General features: G+C 48.3%; 1 protein-coding gene across 1 annotated transcript in view; it reads left to right on the top strand.

Moving 5' to 3' along the window:
* LOC139759459 (protein slit-like) overlaps positions 1-20,399 on the top strand; it is a 1,061,304-nt gene that overhangs the window by 368,209 nt on the left and 672,696 nt on the right. The window contains 1 exon segment of the mRNA XM_071681610.1: positions 6,701-6,772. Within this exon segment, the coding sequence (XP_071537711.1) occupies positions 6,701-6,772 (72 nt within the window).

The raw sequence follows: 20,399 nt of genomic DNA on the forward strand, positions 1-20,399 counted from the left end.
ACATTAACACACCTGGTGCTTCCCCATATACCATGACTGACATTTATGTACTGAGTCTTGGCCCAAACTGTTATTAGGATTCAGTTCTACACCATCAGCCAATGCCGTATATGTACCTCCTCCAAGAGAGAGGTATTCCACACAGCTACACCTCCCGGAGGAGGAGCCTCCTCCTCCTCCTCCGCCTCTCGCACCCTCGGATGTCAGCGGGTTCTGTCAGCGGGTGGTTCTCCTGCCATCTTATCCAGCTCCGGAGAATTTATGAGCGGATATATAGCCCCTGGTGAAGACTTAATGATGGAAGAGTATTATTTGGTTATATTAGCAGTGTGTGGGTGTGTGTGTGTGTGAGATTACCTCTTTGCGCTGGACGGGGAGGGAGTTTTACACTCGTCGGAACCAATCTCTTTATATATATATATATATATATATATATATATATATATATATATATATATATATATATATATATATATATGTATATATTTACGATCGTATCATTTGATTGAACTTTTATATGTTGAGTGCTCTCTCTCTCTCTCTCTCTCTCTCTCTCTCTCTCTCTCTCTCTCTCTCTCTCTCTCTCTCTCTCTCTCTCTCTCTCTCTCTCTCTCTCTCTCTCTGTGTGTGTGTGTGTGTGTGTGTGTGTGCTCGTGTCAGGATGGGGCTGCACCATACCTGCGGTAGACAATACCATCTGTGTATGGCAGCCACCCCAGTAGACACCAGCCCACACCTCGGCCGGGGTTGGTGTTGCCTGTGGTTGTGGTGAGGCAAAGGTTGCTGGTGATGGTGATGTTGGTGATGTAAGGGTAATGTTGGTGATGGTGATGGTGATGTTGGTGATGTGGATGAGAGCTGGGTGGGTGGCTGTGTTGGTGTGCTTACTGTTGGTGGTCGTGTGGTGTCACTGGTGAGTCTGGTTGGTGAAGGGCAGTAGTGAGGGAGATGGTGTTCCCCCCCCCCCCCAGGTCACAGTACCAGAAGCCGTACGTGTGTGCCCCCAGGTCACAGTACCAGAAGCCGTACGTGTCGTGCCCCCCAGGTCACAGTACAAGAAGCCGTGCGTGTACCCGCAACCCCAGATCACAGAACAAGAAGCCGTACGTGTGTGCCCCCAGGTCACAGTACCAGAAGCCGTACGTGTGCCCCCCCAGGTCACAGTACCAGAAGCCGTACGTGTGCCCCCCCAGGTCACAGTACCAGATGCAAACCGTGTGCCTCACACATCCTCTCATCTTCGGGGCTGGCCGAGTGATGATGGACGGCCCTGTGAAAGATGAAGGGTGAGTGAGTGAGTGAGTGAGTGAGGGGCGGTGGTGGAGGAGGGCGGGAGCAGCGAGCAGATCCTACAAGTATAGAAATGATTATACGGGAATATATAGAGGCCATTACTGCGGCCTGCGGGAGTCTGGAAGATCTCAGGAGATGAAGTAGGTACGTGGCCAGACAACCAACACACACACACACACACACACACACACACACACACCACACACACACACACAACCCACACACTCGCTGTGCTCGATCACGGAAATGATCGTATGATTAAAGGCTCTGCCGGTGGGATTCCAACGCCCCCGGGAGGTTCGAACCGTTCGTAAACATCTACACTGATGGGCAAACAGGCCATTCAGCTCTGACCATCGTTACCCCGAAGCCAGTCGAAGGCAAGACGTGAATAATAACCTCTTAATACTCGGCTTTCTGTTTGTGTGTGTGTGTGTGTGTGTGTGTGTGTGTGTGTGTGTGTGTGTGTGGTTACGCACCAAAGCAGCCTTCGCCCTCGCTTGGCGGCATACACTCACACAGGGACACACACTCGCCACACAGTAATGGCGATACACACTCACTTGAGAGGGACACTCATATCACACGCTCATAGCGACATACACACACACACACACACACACACACAGAGTCAAGTCATTTTACACTGTGTCATTCTCAACACATCCACTCAGAGGCGGTGCGCACACACTCACAAAGGGGGGGAAGACACGCTCACGGCGGTGCTCACTTGCTGCGGGGAGACAGTACACAAACCGAGCCATCACATCACACAATTACCTTCCTCCCCCCCCCATCATCCCTCTGCTGGCGGGTCTAGAATTAATGTCTCCTCCTCCTCCTCTTCCTCCTGCCCCCACACCTGGCACTGTTACGTCGGGTGACCCACGACGGCGGTGTGTGTCGACTCGCCCTCTGTGATCAAGTCATCTCCCGGTGCCGTGGATTAGACGATACATGATGCGCTGCCCTCCCTCCCTCCAGTAAAACCTCCAGACTATTGTTACCATTACAATAGCGCGTTTCCCCGCGATCCCTGTGTGTGTGTGTGTGTGTGTGATAGCAGTATGACCCCCGGGGGCCGCCGCTGCTGTGGTCGTCCGGCACCTCAGTGTGAGACAGCGGTGTGGCTGGGGCAGGGACGGGGTCGTCTTCGTCTTTACTGCTACTTTATTACCCCCACTAGAAACCACCTTACCTCCCCGACGTTCTAATATATATCGCGGGTTCTCAGTGCTCCATCGCCTCTCCCTCCCTGGAAGACGTAATGAACGAACTGTGAGACTTGCCCCGGCAGGATTAAGAGCTGGTGTTTCCCTGGGAACCCCCTGTCTGGGAGGAGGAACTGCCCGAAGGGGAAACCCTCTGGCAAGGGCGGGGATCGTCTCTCCCATCAGTGCGGTGGAGCTGGGACGAGCAGGGTTGGTGGGTCGGGGATGGTGTGATAGCTGCTTGAACACTCGAGTTGGAAGAGGGATTTGGTGAGGCTTGAAAGGTACCGTGTCGAAAGTTGCTAAGGCTGGGATGGTGATGGTTGGTGAGGCTAGGATGGTGATGGTCAGTGAGGCTAGGATGTTGATGGTTGGTGAGGCTAGGATGGTGATGGTTGGTGAGGCTAGGATGGTGATGGTTGGTGAGGCTAGGATGGTGATGGTTGGTGAGGCGAGGACGGCGGTGATGGTTGGTGAAGGTTGGACAGTGATGGATGGCACGTTCCGGCACTGTGAGGTAGTACTGGGGCTGTGGTGATTACCCTTGGGAGAGGCGGTCGGTTAGACCCACTTTCCCCCTTAGGGGCAGAGCTGACGAGGAGGGGGAAGAGGAGGAGGAGGAGGAAGGGGACGTCGGTGTGTCGCTGGGGAGGAGGTACCTGGGAAGATCTGCTGGACTGGTGTTACATGTTTATGGTGTTACAACCATCGAGCGTAATGTTACGCCTAGTTAACTACAGGGGAGGAGTAACACTACCCCACCTAGACGTGTACTTGAATTACATGGTTTTTAAGTCCAATCTGTTCGGGTTGAATGCAAGGACAGATGGCGGGTATGTTTTACTGTGTGGACTCTGTTATTCCCGGAAAGCTTGACCAGTATTGCCTTACCCGACAGCCACGTTGCTAGCCAAACATTGTATTGAGAGATCAGCAAGATCAAGAGGGCCAGACACAAGATGTTGTCCGTTTGGGTTATCGGGGTGGAGTGTGGGGACGGACGAGGGCAGGAGGTGGGTGGGTGGTGTGTGGTGTGTCTGGAAGGCGCGGGGTCTTGGGAAGTAACCCCAGGCTACTAGGATGGTCGTCCGCAAGTGTCTGTTTGTCGGGCGTGGGGACCACATCTGCCGCAGACAGATGACTGGACAGACCTGGGTAGAGATAACACACACACACATACACACACGCGCTCGCGCCCGCCCTCGCGTATATGTGTAGTATGGTTGGACTGCTGGTTGGAGAATGACATGAGGAGGGTCGCGAGTCTAAGCACTGGTGCTCCTTCCACTATATGGAGATTGAGAGGGTCTGCAAGATGTTTACGTCTTGTATCCAAACTACTGTGCAGTGATGTTGTCGTCTGAGGGAACCCCACAGAACTGCTAGAGAAGGTGTAAAGGAGCGTTGAGAGGTGGTTAGGAATGTGGAGTGGTAGTATAGGATCGTGGTAGATGTTGAGCTGGTAGTTTTGTTTGGCGATGGTGTTGGTTGGAGGACTCATTGGTAGGTTTAGTGATGGTGTAAGGGTCATTCATGGTTAAGGATGGACTGGTAGGTTTATTTATGGTATAGGACGTAGTCTGGTAGGTTTAATCGAGTGGTGATATAGGAAGGTAGACTGGTAGGTTTTTCTCTAGAGGTTTTATAAAAGATGAAACGGTAATTATAGTCTAGTGGTTGTATAATGGGTAAGCTGGTAGGTTTAGCATAGTGGTAGTTTAGGAGATAAGGTGGTACAAAGGGAAGACTGTTAGTAAGTGTAATGACATGGTTTAGGGTTGTCGGAGGCTGTGGATTGGTAGGTTCAGTCAGAAGATGAAGGTCGGAAGGGTAACTTGTGATTGTGAGAAGTGACATGGTAGGGATGGTAGTTTAAGAGTTGTGAGAAATGGAGAGATATTGAGCTTGGTATGCGGTCGCCATGATGGTAGGCGGAGGGAGGCTTACGGTGGCGACACGACCTGGCAAGTGTGGTGGTGGCGGTGGCGGTGGTGGTGGGGGAGAGGCCACTGGACGTGTGATGGTTAGTGGGGGAGACTGACAGCCATGGTGGTACGAGGGACAGCTGCCCATACTGGTAGTTGTGCTGTATGATTTGTGATGCGTGGTGGGCCTGGAGAGGTGTGTAGTGAGCCTGTTGCGTATGGTGGGCCTGGTAGCATGTGGTAGGCCTGGTAGCGTGTGGTAGGTGGGCCTGGTAGCGTGTGGTAGGCCTGGTAGTGTGTGGTAGGTGGGCCTGGTAGCATGTGGTAGGCCTGGTGGTGTGTGGTAGGTGGGCCTGGTAGCGTATGGTGGGCCTGGTAGCATGTGGTAGGCCTGGTAGCGTGTGGTAGGTGGACCTGGTAGTGTGTTGATGGTGGGTCTGGTAGCATGAGTGTGTTGGACGTCTTAGTAGGTGTATGATGACTGCTCCCTGCCTGGCAGTGCCCAAGACGCCCTCTATGTGTCAGACGGAACGCAAGAGAGGGGATTCTGTGGCGTCCTCAAGGTATTTCCTTTCTCCCTCCTTGTTCAGGATTGTTCCTATTCAGCTCTTTAGACGCGTGATCCGGCTAGTGAATCATACTGGTATGAGATCACAGGTGAGCGAGGGGGAGTCAAAGCTATAATTCCATTGAATTTTGGTGAGTGTTGAGTGCGAATGTGTACTAGTAAGGGTTATGCAAATGTTTTGGATATTCTAAGCCAGCTGGATGAGCACACCGGCCTGTCAGAATACCAGCATACACTTACCCTAGACTACCTACCCATTGGCACATATTTTCCTACCTATCTGCTTGCCTATCTACCTACCTGCCTCTCTGATAACATAACACGCCCCTGGTTATCTGTATACCTAACCTCCCTGCTTATCTATGCCTACTTACCTTCTAATGGGTAAGTAGGTATCTCCTTTGACGACATATTTCCTTGACATTATCTTGGGCCACAACATCGCAACATTGAGATAGATGTAATTCCTTGTCATCGTCTCGCATTCTGTCCTTGGTATTTATTTCTTACTCTTTTTTTTTGGAGGGGAGGATATCACTAAGATCAAGAAACTTGTTAGCTCAATGTTAATTACGGGTGGGACCAGGTCGACCCGAGCGACGGAACCCACACACTACATAGCCTCCCCTTCAAGTCAGCAGCCAGGAGCGCGCACGTCTGGTGGAGGTGTGTGTGTCTCTGGTGAGGTGTAGTGTATCGTCTGGTAGACAGTGTGGGAGAGTGTCCCCACCATAAGAGCCGGAGGAGGTAAAGATCATTACATGCTTCCCCTTGTGCATTATAGATGAACCGTCAAGGTTTAGAGTTAGCAGCAACACAGCAGAAAGGGGGGAAAAGTTTGCTGGTGAAATATTCATGGCATTGTTGAGTCAGAGGAGGTGGGCGTGTCTCGTAGATGGACAGGGATGTAGATAATGCTCCTTCGTACATGCAGTTCTCAGTCTTTGGTCTCGTAATGCTAAAAAAACCCTTTTTGACATCATTCGCTTCCTCCGTCGCCTCTCCCGTGGCAGGAGAGGTGGTGCCAGCCTCATTACCGTACGTGCCTCACGATGAGGGAATTCATAGATAGTGGAAGGATGAGTGCCAGGGACGTGTACAGTGTACGTGGTGATGATCAGGATTCAAAAGATATGTTTACTGTGAAGGATACAGTCTTCAGGACTCTCCTATTATGTTTACATTGTTTTATAGTCTCTCTCTCTCTCTCTCTCTCTCTCTCTCTCTCTCTCTCTCTCTCTCTCTCTATATATATATATATATATATATATATATATATATATACGAACATAGTGCGTAGAAACGCTCACCTTCATAGAACATACAAACCTCCAACAGCCAGGATCGAACCCGGGACCCCTGTGCAAGAGGCGGGAATGCTAACCAATAGGCTATGGGCCTGGCCTATTGGTTAGCATTCCCGCCTCTTGCACAGGGGTCCCGGGTTCGATCCTGGCTGTTGGAGATCTATATGATATATATATATATATATATATATATATATATATATATATATATATATGAAAGTTTGGCTTTGCAAATTTAGATATGAATTTATTTCATGTAGAAAACATCTTCTGTTTCATTTTTCCCTCCGTAGGCTTTAGTTTAAGTTCCCTCCTCCCTCCTCCTCCCTTGGCTCCAGAGCCCGACCTGCCTGCCTGCCCCCCACACAAGGTTAACCAGACCTGGTGTTTTTTCAGGACTTTGTTGGATAATGAGATTCAGACGGTGGAAAGAGGCGCGTTCCGCCATCTGGTCAGACTTGAGAGACTGTGAGTATATTGTTAGTGGCCCGTTGCCGGGCCGCACTCACCCGTGGGCCGCACTCACTCACGGGGGGCCGCACCTTCGGGCTTCTGCACGCACCTACACACACACACACACACACACACACACACACACACACACACACACGAATGCATTTTTTACGCCTCAGACATACACACGTACACATGCACGAATGTGTATACTAGTACACATGTGTGCTACACATCACCACTCACCCCTGGGGTTGTACACACGCACGTGCACCTCAAGCCACGTTTGTATCACATGCACGCGAGTGTATTTTTTTTTTACTTTGTGCACACATGAACACACACACACAGTTGACCCCTGTGTATATACATGAGAGATAGCTTGACCAATAAGGAGGTTGGAATGTAAGACTTTAAAATGGTAGTCATTGTTAAGATTCTCAAGGCCCCAGTAAATACATAGACCAACTCTTCATTACCTGAAGTTAAGTCTTGTTTAAGGGATGGCCATTTAGAGTTAAGGGAGGGTCATTGAGAGTTAAGGGATGGTCATTCAGAGTTAAGGGATGGCCATTCAGAGTTAAGGGATGGCCATTTAGAGTTAAGGGAGGGTCATTGAGAGTTAAGGGATGGTCATTCAGAGTTAAGGGATGGTCATTCAGAGTTAAGGGATGGTCATTCAGAGTTAAGGGATGGTCATTCAGAGTTAAGGGATGGCCATTTAGAGTTAAGGGATGGCCATTAGAGTTAAGGGATGGCCATTCAGAGTTAAGGGATGGCCATTTAGAGTTAAGGGATGGCCATTCAGAGTTAAGGGAGGGTCATTTAGAGTTAAGGGATGGCCATTTAGAGTTAAGGGATGGCCATTTAGAGTTCAGGGATGGCCATTTAGAGTTAAGGGATGGCCATTTAGCTCATTAGTTTTAGAAACTGTCTCGTCACATTGACAGATGCATTAGGATGACAGAGCATGGGGTGGGTGGCCAGTCAAGAGTTACTTGTGCCAAGAAGAACAGTGTAGTAGGACCCGCCCACTGCAGACCACGCCCCTCCACCACTACACCACCCGACCATAGACCCAGCTCACCACAGACACACACACACCACCTACCACAGACCCCACCCACCATAGACCCTCCTTACGAAAGACCACGCCCATCACCAACGCGTTCTGTCACAGATCCCCTCCACAATCAGCTATTCCCAGCACAGACCTCGTCCACTGTAGACCACGCCCACCACCGACCCTGCCCGCTGTAGACCACGCCCACCACCGACCCTGCCCGCTGTAGACCACGACCACCTCCAACGGCCCGCTGTAGACCACGCCCACCTCAGCTCGCCCACTGTAGACCACGCCCACCACCGACCCTGCCCACTGTAGACCATGACCACCACCGACCCAACGCTCCACAGACCCCACCCAACACAGACCTCACCCACGTCACTCCGCCCAGCTACACATTCAAACTCGGCCCGCTGAGCCAGCCCCGTGGGTGTGGCTCGCCACTAAACCTGCCCAACTAACTAAGCCACTAACAATATCTGCTTGGGTGTGCCACCATCCTTCTTAACAGCTGTAATGACGCTCTCTCTCTCTCTCTCTCTCTCTCTCTCTCTCTCTCTCTCTCTCTCTCTCTCTCTCTCTCTCTCTCTCTCTCTCTCTCTCTCTCTCTCTCTCTCTCTCTCTCTCTCTCTCTCTGTGTATATAGATATATATTTGTATCAGTTTTCCAACTCACTTGTGCCTGGCAGTATGTCCTCCCCCTCTTTCCTCCCGCCCGTGCGTCAGTGTTGCGCCTGTGCTCCCCCCTCTTCGCTAACATGCAGTATGAGCCAGTGTAGCATAGTTGTGGCCATAGGGCGTCATAGCCAGGAGAGGCCCCCCCTGTATCATACACGGACCACCTGCCTCGGGAGCCTGTGATCACCTTCTGCAGGTTTTTCCCCAAGGGCCCCTGGCTGAGATCGCCTCTGTTGCTCCCTCATGTACCCGCTGCTATTAACCCTGGCTAACACACGCGTAGTAGCTGAGGTTACCCGTGTATGCTATCGAGGGGCAACAGTTATCCTGGTGTGGGGGTGTGAGGTAAGTGTTTGGCTGATCCTTCTTTCTTTTTTTTTTGGCTTGGTCTTAGACTCACTGATATCTTGATAGTGTCATCTTTGGTGGGGGAAAGAGGGTATATCTGAGCGGTGGTATACGCGAGTATGTGTGAGTGTATGTGTGTGTGTGTGTGTGTGTGTGTGTGTGTGTGTGTGTGTGTATTGCCATCTTCGTGCGCTTCCTACCCCCTTAGGCGGGCTGCGCTGTATTCTTATGGAGTGTATTATGTTTGTAGTTCACGGTCGATGGTACTGCATTATTCATCAAGCCTTTCACGGCAGAAGTTAGAAGAAATCGATTGCATCACGTCAGTGTAATATTCAGCCGTTATTGCTCAAGGGATTCGGATCGAATTGTTATGGATTCCCCTCTCACGTAGGCCTCCGTGAGCATGACAATGCTGATGCTCTCGCCAAACTTGCACTAAGTCATGGTGATGTTGTCAATTAGAAGCCTCAAAACTATGATTAGAACAGAAGTAGTTGACTTCTTTATTGGTGAGGATTGAGGCCAGCTGTGGCAGAAAGCGATGGTTCAGGAGTGGATGGTGGAGTGTGTGTGTGTGTGTAGGGTTGATGGTTGTGTAAGGGTTGGTCGATAATGGAGTGGTGGCTGTTATGGTAGAATATGAGGATGGATGGGAAGACTGAGGATGGACTGTAGGTTGGGATGGATCGGTGGTGGAATGAGGATGAGTGGCAGAGACGTATACTCACGTGGTGATGGGTAATGAACAATTGGCCATATGAGGCAATCAGAGACACGGAGGTCGTAAGGATTGACGGTAGAGTAATGAGGATTGACTTGAGTATGGATACGAAAGCGTGAGTTGTGATATCGCAGGGCATGAGGTTAAATGATGGAGCTTGAGAATAGATTTTACGACATGTGAGGATGTGTGAGTGAAGTGTGGGAGTGTTTGGATGCGAGTATGTGAGGGTCAGTGATCTGGTTTTAGTAGACGACTGAATATTATGGTTGATGAAGATAATGAGGCTAGATGGAATCGAATATTCAGACGATGAAGAATGGTGTGAGTATGAGAATTTGATGAGGTAGATTTAGAATTTCTACCATCGTGTGAAGATCGGGGAGATGTTGTTCAGGATGATGAGTGAAAGTGAGGGGTTCATGGTAGGATGTGAGTCCCATCATACAACACAGGGATCACAGGTATGATTCGGGAGGCAGAGGAGTGGTTTGAGGATGAGTATTCTGGTATGAGGATGATTGGTGTGATGTGTGAGGTGAGGATCAGGGTTTTGGTATGTGAGGTAAGGGTCCCAGGTATGTGATGAGGATCAGTACTCTGGTGTGAGGATATTTTGTACGATGGATAAGGAGAGAATCGAAGGTATGGTGTGAGGATCTTTAGTAAGAGTGTAAGGTTAGGTGGTAAGATTGTGAGGGTTAGGTGGTTGAATTGTGAGGGTCGGTGGAAAGATTGTGAGGGTCGTCGGTAAGACTGTAAAGGTAGGTAGTTGGATTGTGAGGGTCGTCGGTAAGACTGTAAAGGTAGGTTGTTGGATTTTGGGGGTTGACGGTAGGCCTGTGAGGGTCGATGGTAAGAGATTGTGAGGGTCGATGGTAAAAGATTGTGAGGGTCGATGGTAAAAGATTGTGAGGGTCGATGGTAAAAGATTGTGAGGGTCGATGGTAAAAGATTGTGAGGGTCGATGGTAAAAGATTGTGAGGGTCGATGGTAAAAGACTGTGAGGGTCGATGGTAAAAGACTGTGAGGGTCGATGGTAAAAGATTGTGAGGGTCGATGGTAAAAGATTGTGAGGGTCAATGGTAAAAGATTGTGAGGGTCGATGGTAAAGGCTGTGAGGGTCGATGGGTAGGCCTGTGAGGGACGATAGTAAGACTGTGAGGATCGATGGTAAGAGATTGTGAGGGACGGTCGATGGTTCATGTGGAGGACCAGGCTTTATACATGATCAGCGTCCTCACACTACATGATCGGCGTCCTGTGTGTGAGGAGGGTCGTGTGTGTGTCAGGACCACTGGTAGCATGAGGAGTTCACCATGGTGAGGATGAACCTCCTCCTGTAGCGGGCGGTATCGGCAGCCGAAGCCATGGCAAGGGTTGCCTTCACTCCCTCCTCCCTCAGCCAGATGGTTTTATGCCTCTCCTCAAAGCTAGGAAGCTGGATGATGGAGTGGTGGTGAGGTTTTACGACTGTGTGTTTCTTGTCCTTCAATAGCTGGCAGAACGGCTCTGTTCCTGATTGGTTTGCTCGAGAATTATTAATTCTTAATTATTAATTATCCCTGGGGATAGGGGAGAAAGAATACCTCCCACGTATTCCCTGCGTGTCGTAGAAGGCGACTAAAAGGGGAGGGAGCAGGGGGCTGGAAATCCTCCCCTCTCTTTTTTTTTTAATTTTCCAAAAGAAGGAACAGAGAAGGAGGCCAGGTGAGGATATTCCCTCTTAGACCCAGTCCTCTGTTCTTAACGCTACCTTGCTAACGCGGGAAATGGCGAATAGTTTGAAAGAAAATAATAATAATGATAATGATAATAATAGTATGATAGTATTAGTAATAAAGATAACAATAATCAATTTTGATATATATATATATATATATATATATATATATATATATATATATATATATATATATATATATATATATATATGGAGAGAGAGAGAGAGAGAGAGAGAGAGAGAGAGAGAGAGAGAGAGAGAGAGAGAGAGAGAGAGAGAGAGAGAATTTATTTATGTATTTTCATATGCCTAATTGCCTGTCTCTCCTCAGTGAGGTAGCGTCAGGAACAAATAAAGTTGGCCTCACTTGCACATACATTCTCTACCTGTCATGTATAACGTACTGAAGCTAGAGGTCAGGTCACCCACCATCCACAGCCTAGCCTCACGGATCATAACTTAACTACTTCATATTCTTCAACCCGTTGACAGTACCTCGTCCCCCTTACACCACATTGATGCGATTCCTTCTATCCCGTGCATGCATCTCACCCTCTTGAATATTCAGGTGGCTGACGCTCCAAACCCTCCTTCATTCCAACCTTCCACATTCCTGGTCAGACGTCCTTTCCCACATGCTCCCTTAATTTTTGACACATGATCCTCCTGGTCATTCTATCTTCACTCATCCTCTCCATACGTGTGAACCATTAGGGCGAAATGATAATCGTAATAATGATAATGATAATGACGATGATAATTGCACTAATGATAATGATACTAATGTATTAACTTTTTTATTCAATCGACGCGGGATAAATGTTGAACATGTAGGGAAAACATGCGTAACTGTTTTATGACGTAAATGTTTTGGGATTTTGTATACTCATGGACAGCAATGATGCTTAATGCCACTGAATTCATTTGTGTGGACATGTTTACCTGAACGTCCCCTTCTCTCTATGTATAATGACATTTAGTCTGTCTATTCATGAGTCATTTGTGCTTTGGTTTGTTTGTATATGTTTAATAGTCTGTTTTTCTACCGTCCCCCTTCCTCCCCCCCAACACTCTCCGTTACGTAGCAGTGGTAGGCAGCCACCAGCAAGAGAGAGGGGGGGTTACTCTTTCAGACTTCCCTCATCGTTATTGGGAGGACTCGTGTTGACTGAGCTGTGAACCTGCATTTCCGTGGCTGCTGAGTCTCGCTTCTTTAACCCAGGTTGCTGTCTTTTTTTTCCCCTTTGTGCCTCGCCCATCTCACACACACACAACACAACCCCGTAACTCACACGACTCGTTCCTCATAACTCTAGATTGCCAACACACAACACTTCACAACCCCGTAACTCACACGACTCGTTCCTCATAACTCTTAGATTGCCAACACACAACACTTCACAACCCCGTAACTCACACGACTCGTTCCTCATAACTTTTAGATTGCCTATGAGGCGAGTGCCACACGCTTCGCCTTACCTCTAGGTCAGCTCGGGTCGTAAGTACTCCTCGTCCGTCCCTGTCCCCCCCCCCCCTACACCCAGGGTGGTTGTGTCCACACTCAAGTAGAGGCCAGCGCCCCCCCAACCCCACCGCCTCACCCCCGTCTTCGCGCCGAGTTAAGGTTGCTACAGTGGGCAAGGTATACACGATGCGCTTGCAGACAGAAACAATCCAGAGGACGACCACAAGAAAAAAATTAAGTGAGGCGGGGGAACAAGAGGGATTTATGGAAAGATATGGATATGCTGATTATAATACCTCCATCCCGGGTGATGTTAAAGAAAATGGAAAAGTGTGTGTGTGTGTGTGTGTGTGTGTGTGTGTGTGTGTGTGTGTGTGTGTGTGTGTCTGTGTATGTTTTACGGTGGGGCGAGTTTTATACTGGTGTCGTCCCGTCTCTTGACCTTGAGTGTGTACAACGCTTATACTCGTTTTAATTTTAACGCACAAACTTCAGCTTAAGCCAGGTACCCAGGTGTGTGTGTGTGTGTGTGTGTGTGTGTGTGTGTGTGTGTGTGTGTGTGTGTGTGTTCAATCTATAAGAGAAGATACAGTAAAAGAAATACTGGTCTTGTGAAATGTTTCATGAATTGTTGGTGTGAGATATGAGGCAATGAACATAAGAGTCAGGTATGTTTAATCTAACAGTCGAGTGTAGGAATACATTTGCGTTCGATTTTAACGATACGCCTTTATATATATATATTGAGGATCACTGGTGTGATGACCGAGGCTATGGCAAGGAGTGACGTTACGGAATGACGTAGTTATCGACGCTTTACGCAGGCAAGACATAACTGTGATAGTGTGGGTGAAGGCCACCGACCAGGTGATTGGTGAAGGCGAGCATGGGGCGTACAGAAGGTGCATTATATGGCCAGGGGAAGGTGACAGGTGAGGCCTTAGGCCCATAGATATTTTTTTTCTCTTCCCTCCAGATTTTGCCACAATCAGCGGCACGTTTACGCTGCACCCCTACGCACACCCTGCGAGCGCAGTAGTGCAGAAGGATTACAGGGGTCACAAAGGGTCTTTGTCATACCACCCCAGCGACCCCAATGTGGTTATGACACACGTCGTTCCAAAAGTCGGCTTACGACGTAGGTTTAAAGCCTTTGCTTCATCGTAGACTCATCTTGCTGGATGCTAGGAGGTTGGATGCACCCTCAGATACCTCGGGTGTCTCATCATTAACAGGAAGATTTAATGTCTTTTTTTTTGGCTGTGTCTTTGTCAGTGTAAGAGATAGTGTTCTAGTGGGTGCGTGTGTGTGTGTCTCTCTCTCTCTGTATCTCAGGCCTCACACTCTGCACAATTTACGTGATTAATATCTCCAGAGACGCGGGGACGTCCCTCATCCCCAAAGAAAGAAAAGGGGAACACTGTTAATGGCTCTGTGATGAGAGGAATGAAGTCGTTGGTATGTATGTGTGTGTGTGTGGAGAGAGTACGTGCCTCTAGGTCTGGTGCTGGGTCCTCTGCCAACCTCACCTTCACTCGTGTCATCATCACTACTACATTGTTGTGGACATTATAAAAGCTCCGGAGCGATGCAAGTTAAGGATAAACTGATAACATCAGACTGGACGTGGGAACAACGTACATTAGCAGAGAATATATATATATATATATATATATATATATATATATATATATATATATATATATATATATATATATATATATATATATTTGTACCTTCTCTTTTCTTTTTACTGGTAAATCTTGGGTCAGGAAAGGATCTTTACAGACGAGACAGAGTTGGTTACCTTGAGGCAGGGAGACGCGTCCACACATCCTGCTGTGGTTCCTGCTGCAGGAAGGCGCCTCCACGCACCCTGCTGTGGTTCCTGCTGCAGGAGGAGCGCTGAGCTTGATCGACGTGGCCGTTTGGCTTGGCTGGCCGGATGTCATATTAGGCTGGCCCCCGTCCACTTGCTGCCCCTCCCATCCTAAAAGGATTTCCAGTGTCCTGTCAGGTGGTTCAAGCTTCTCCCGTCATGTAGTGGGTGTATATATATATGTATAAATAAGCAGGAGACACAAGGTTGACCTGCATCCGAAGGTTGGAGCTCCAGTCAAGTTTATTCTTAGACCTGTTGCAGGCGGGCGAAGTACACTGGCTTCTCAGGTGACATGATGTATATTTCATAGCTCAGCACGGGGGAGGTCGGTCCTCAGGAGGAGAATGAGGTGGTGGCCCTGTGATTATAGACACTGATGCTTACCCCACGCCGCTTATAGGAGACATCCTGCGCCTTTCTGTATTTATGGTGAACTGATTTGTGACGTATTAATCCAGATGCTTATGTCTAGTTATATTACATTATGGATATGTATGTGTCCGGCTACTCCATGTAGTATGTGCTGGACACCGCCACCCTGCGTCTGTCTGTCTCTTTCGTGGACACATTCTTGTCCGAACGAAAAGTCGAGAACAGTACATGATGATAGACACTTCGTATTTACACCGTAGGGAACCCACTTGGAAACAACGAGGTTGTTAGATTTTAAAGCACGTAACGACCTAGATTTGCACGTTTGGTAGTTAAAAGGGGACTTGGTAGTTGGAAGTCTTATAACAAAGCATGGTAATTGATGGGAGGTTCAAATTTATTGTATATATATATATATATATATATATATATATATATATATATATATATATTATATATATATATATATATATATATTATCCCTGGGGATAGGGGAGAAAGAATACTTCCCACGTATTCCCTGCGTGTCGTAGAAGGCGACTAAAAGTGAAGGGAGCGGGGGGCTGGAAATCCTCCCCTCTCGTTTTTAATTTTCCGAAAGAAGGAACAGAGAAGGGGGCCAAGTGAGGATATTCCCTCAAAGGCTCAGTCCTCTGTTCTTAACGCTACCTTGCTAACGCGGGAAATGGCGAATAGTAAGAAAAAAAAAAATATATATATATATGTGTGTGTGTGTGTGTGTGTGTGTGTGTGTGTGTGTATGTATACATATATATTGGGCAAAGGCAGTTGTGACAGCATATGATTTTAACCCAAATTACTGAGTTCATTAACATATGTTTTATATCCTTGTGTGTGACGCATCACGGAGGACGAGGCAACACTGGTGTCTCCTGGGACGTCAGTGTTGTGGTAGGTCGGTGTCTGGCTGTCAAGCTGATGCACAGCAGGTATGACCAACTTACGTGATTATGACTCTAACCAGCTGGCCCTTAGGGCTGGAAAGCTATCTTCCCTATGGTCATATGGAAAAGCCCTCAGGGCTTGAAGCCTGCCTAGGGCTGGAGAGCTATCCTCCCTATGGTCATATGGAAAAGCCCTCAGGGCTTGAAGCCTGCCTAGGGCTGGAGAGCTATCCTCCCTATGGTCATATGGAAAAGCCCTCAGGGCTTGAAGCCTGCCTAGGGCTGGAAAGCTATCTTCCCTATGGTCATATGGAAAAGCCCTCAGGGCTTGAAGCCTGCCTAGGGCTGGAGAGCTATCTTCCCTATGGTCATATGGAAAAGCCCTTAGGGCTTGAAGCCTGCCTTCTCTATAATCCCCAGGGCAATTCTCATGGGTTGGGAGCTGGCCTTCCTTTTGTCACCTGGAGGAGGAGCCCTCAGGGTGTGGAGAAGTGCCCTCCGTGTGTTCACAAGGGCAGCCCTCAGGGGATTACTCTCAAGTCCCTTTGTGGATGTTATTCCATTCTTCGTCATTCCGTTTTCATTAAGGTTGTGTGTCAATATGACGAGTGAAATGCATGCGAAGACAAAAAGGATCTGTGAGTGACGTGTTTGTTTCTTAATGTTTGGACAAAATATTACAGACCGTTTGGATGGTTGATGCAGTTACGAGTTTGGTAACAGCGTCAGTGATAACCAGCTTTTTACTCGTATTTGGTGATGGCCATTTGTACTACGGTAACGGCGAACAGTGACTTTGTACCTCGTAACGGTGAGCAGTGACTTTGTACCTCGTAACGGTGAACAGTGACTTTGTACCACGTAACGGCGAACAGTGACTTTGTACCTCGTAACGGCGAACAGTGACTTTGTACCTCGTAACGGCGAACAGTGACTTTGTACCTCGTAACGGTGAGCAGTGACTTTGTACCTCGTAACGGCGAACAGTGACTTTGTACCTCGTAACGGTGAACAGTGACTTTGTACCTCGTAACGGTGAACAGTGACTTTGTACCTCGTAACGGCGAACAGTGACTTTGTACCTCGTAACGGCGAACAGTGACTTTGTACCTCGTAACGGCGAACAGTGACTTTGTACCTCGTAACGGTGAACAGTGACTTTGTACCTCGTAACGGTGAACAGTGACTTTGTACCTCGTAACGGCGAACAGTGACTTTGTACCTCGTAACCGCGAACAGTGACTTTGTACCTCATAACGGTGAACAGTGACTTTGTACCTCGTAACGGCGAACAGTGACTTTGTACCTCGTAACGGTGAACAGTGACTTTATACCTCAGTAACGGTGAACAGTGACTTTGTACCTCGTAACGGTGAACAGTGACTTTGTACCTCGTAACGGTGAGCAGTGACTTTGTACCTCGTAACGGTGAACAGTGACTTTGTACCTCGTAACGGCGAACAGTGACTTTGTACCTCGTAACGGTGAACAGTGACTTTGTACCTCGTAACGGTGAACAGTGACTTTGTACCTCGTAACGGTGAACAGTGACTTTGTACCTCGTAACGGTGAACAGTGACTTTGTACCTCGTAACGGTGAACAGTGACTTTGTACCTCGTAACGGTGAACAGTGACTTTGTACCTCGTAACGGCGAACAGTGACTTTGTACCTCGTAACGGCGAACAGTGACTTTGTACCTCGTAACGGCGAACAGTGACTTTGTACCTCGTAACGGTGAACAGTGACTTTGTACCTCGTAACGGCGAACAGTGACTTTGTTACCTCGTAACGGCGAACAGTGACTTTGTACCTCGTAACGGTGAACAGTGACTTTGTACCTCGTAACGGCGAACAGTGACTTTGTACCTCGTAACGGTGAGCAGTGACTTTGTACCTCGTAACGGTGAACAGTGACTTTGTTACCTCGTAACGGCGAACAGTGACTTTGTACCTCGTAACGGTGAGCAGTGACTTTGTACCTCGTAACGGTGAACAGTGACTTTGTACCTCGTAACGGTGAACAGTGACTTTGTACCTCGTAACGACGAACAGTGACTTTGTACCACGTAACGGTGAGCAGTGACTTTGTACCTCGTAACCGCGAACAGTGACTTTGTACCTCATAACGGTGAACAGTGACTTTGTACCTCGTAACGGCGAACAGTGACTTTGTACCTCGTAACGGTGAACAGTGACTTTGTACCTCGTAACGGCGAACAGTGACTTTGTACCTCGTAACGGTGAACAGTGACTTTGTACCTCGTAACGGTGAACAGTGACTTTGTACCTCGTAACGCGAACAGTGACTTTGTACTCGTAACGGCGAACAGTGACTTTGTACCTCGTAACGGTGAACAGTGACTTTATACCTCAGTAACGGTGAACAGTGACTTTGTACCTCGTAACGGCGAACAGTGACTTTGTTACCTCGTAACGGCGAACAGTGACTTTGTACCTCGTAACGGCGAACAGTGACTTTGTACCTCGTAACGGTGAACAGTGACTTTGTACCTCGTAACGGTGAACAGTGACTTTGTACCTCGTAACGGCGAACAGTGACTTTGTACCTCGTAACGGCGAACAGTGACTTTGTACCTCGTAACGGCGAACAGTGACTTTGTTACCTCGTAACGGCGAACAGTGACTTTGTACCTCGTAACGGTGAACAGTGACTTTGTACCTCGTAACGGTGAACAGTGACTTTGTACCTCGTAACGGTGAACAGTGACTTTGTACCTCGTAACGGCGAACAGTGACTTTGTACCTCGTAACGGCGAACAGTGACTTTGTACCTCGTAACGGTGAACAGTGACTTTGTACCTCGTAACGGTGAACAGTGACTTTGTTACCTCGTAACGGCGAACAGTGACTTTGTACCTCGTAACGGTGAACAGTGACTTTGTACCTCGTAACGGTGAACAGTGACTTTGTACCTCGTAACGGTGAACAGTGACTTTGTACCTCGTAACGGCGAACAGTGACTTTGTACCTCGTAACGGCGAACAGTGACTTTGTACCTCGTAACGGCGAACAGTGACTTTGTTACCTCGTAACGGCGAACAGTGACTTTGTACCTCGTAACGGCGAACAGTGACTTTGTACCTCGTAACGGTGAACAGTGACTTTGTACCTCGTAACGGTGAACAGTGACTTTGTACCTCGTAACGGCGAACAGTGACTTTGTACCTCGTAACGGCGAACAGTGACTTTGTACCTCGTAACGGCGAACAGTGACTTTGTACCTCGTAACGGCGAACAGTGACTTTGTTACCTCGTAACGGTGAACAGTGACTTTGTACCTCGTAACGGTGAACAGTGACTTTGTTACCTCGTAACGGCGAACAGTGACTTTGTACCTCGTAACGGTGAACAGTGACTTTGTTACCTCGTAACGGCGAACAGTGACTTTGTACCTCGTAACGGCGAACAGTGACTTTGTACCTCGTAACGGCGAACAGTGACTTTGTTACCTCGTAACGGCGAACAGTGACTTTGTACCTCGTAACGGCGAACAGTGACTTTGTACCTCGTAACGGCGAACAGTGACTTTGTACCTCGTAACGGCGAACAGTGACTTTGTACTCGTAAACGGCGAACAGTGACTTTGTTACCTCGTAACGGCGAACAGTGACTTTGTACCTCGTAACGGTGAACAGTGACTTTGTTACCTCGTAACGGCGAACAGTGACTTTGTACCTCGTAACGGCGAACAGTGACTTTGTTACCTCGTAACGGCGAACAGTGACTTTGTACCTCGTAACGGTGAACAGTGACTTTGTACCTCGTAACGGCGAACAGTGACTTTGTACCTCGTAACGGCGAACAGTGACTTTGTTACCTCGTAACGGCGAACAGTGACTTTGTACCTCGTAACGGCGAACAGTGACTTTGTTACCTCGTAACGGCGAACAGTGACTTTGTACCTCGTAACGGCGAACAGTGACTTTGTACCTCGTAACGGCGAACAGTGACTTTGTACCTCGTAACGGCGAACAGTGACTTTGTTACCTCGTAACGGCGAACAGTGACTTTGTACCTCGTAACGGTGAACAGTGACTTTGTTACCTCGTAACGGCGAACAGTGACTTTGTTACCTCGTAACGGCGAACAGTGACTTTGTACCTCGTAACGGCGAACAGTGACTTTGTTACCTCGTAACGGCGAACAGTGACTTTGTACCTCGTAACGGTGAACAGTGACTTTGTACCTCGTAACGGCGAACAGTGACTTTGTACCTCGTAACGGCGAACAGTGACTTTGTACCTCGTAACGGCGAACAGTGACTTTGTACCTCGTAACGGTGAGCAGTGACTTTGTACCTCGTAACGGTGAACAGTGACTTTGTACCTCGTAACGGCGAACAGTGACTTTGTTACCTCGTAACGGCGAACAGTGACTTTGTACCTCGTAACGGTGAACAGTGACTTTGTACCTCGTAACGGCGAACAGTGACTTTGTTACCTCGTAACGGCGAACA

The sequence above is a fragment of the Panulirus ornatus genome, chromosome 33 (genome assembly GCF_036320965.1).
Source record: "Panulirus ornatus isolate Po-2019 chromosome 33, ASM3632096v1, whole genome shotgun sequence".
Classification (NCBI taxonomy): domain Eukaryota; kingdom Metazoa; phylum Arthropoda; class Malacostraca; order Decapoda; family Palinuridae; genus Panulirus; species Panulirus ornatus.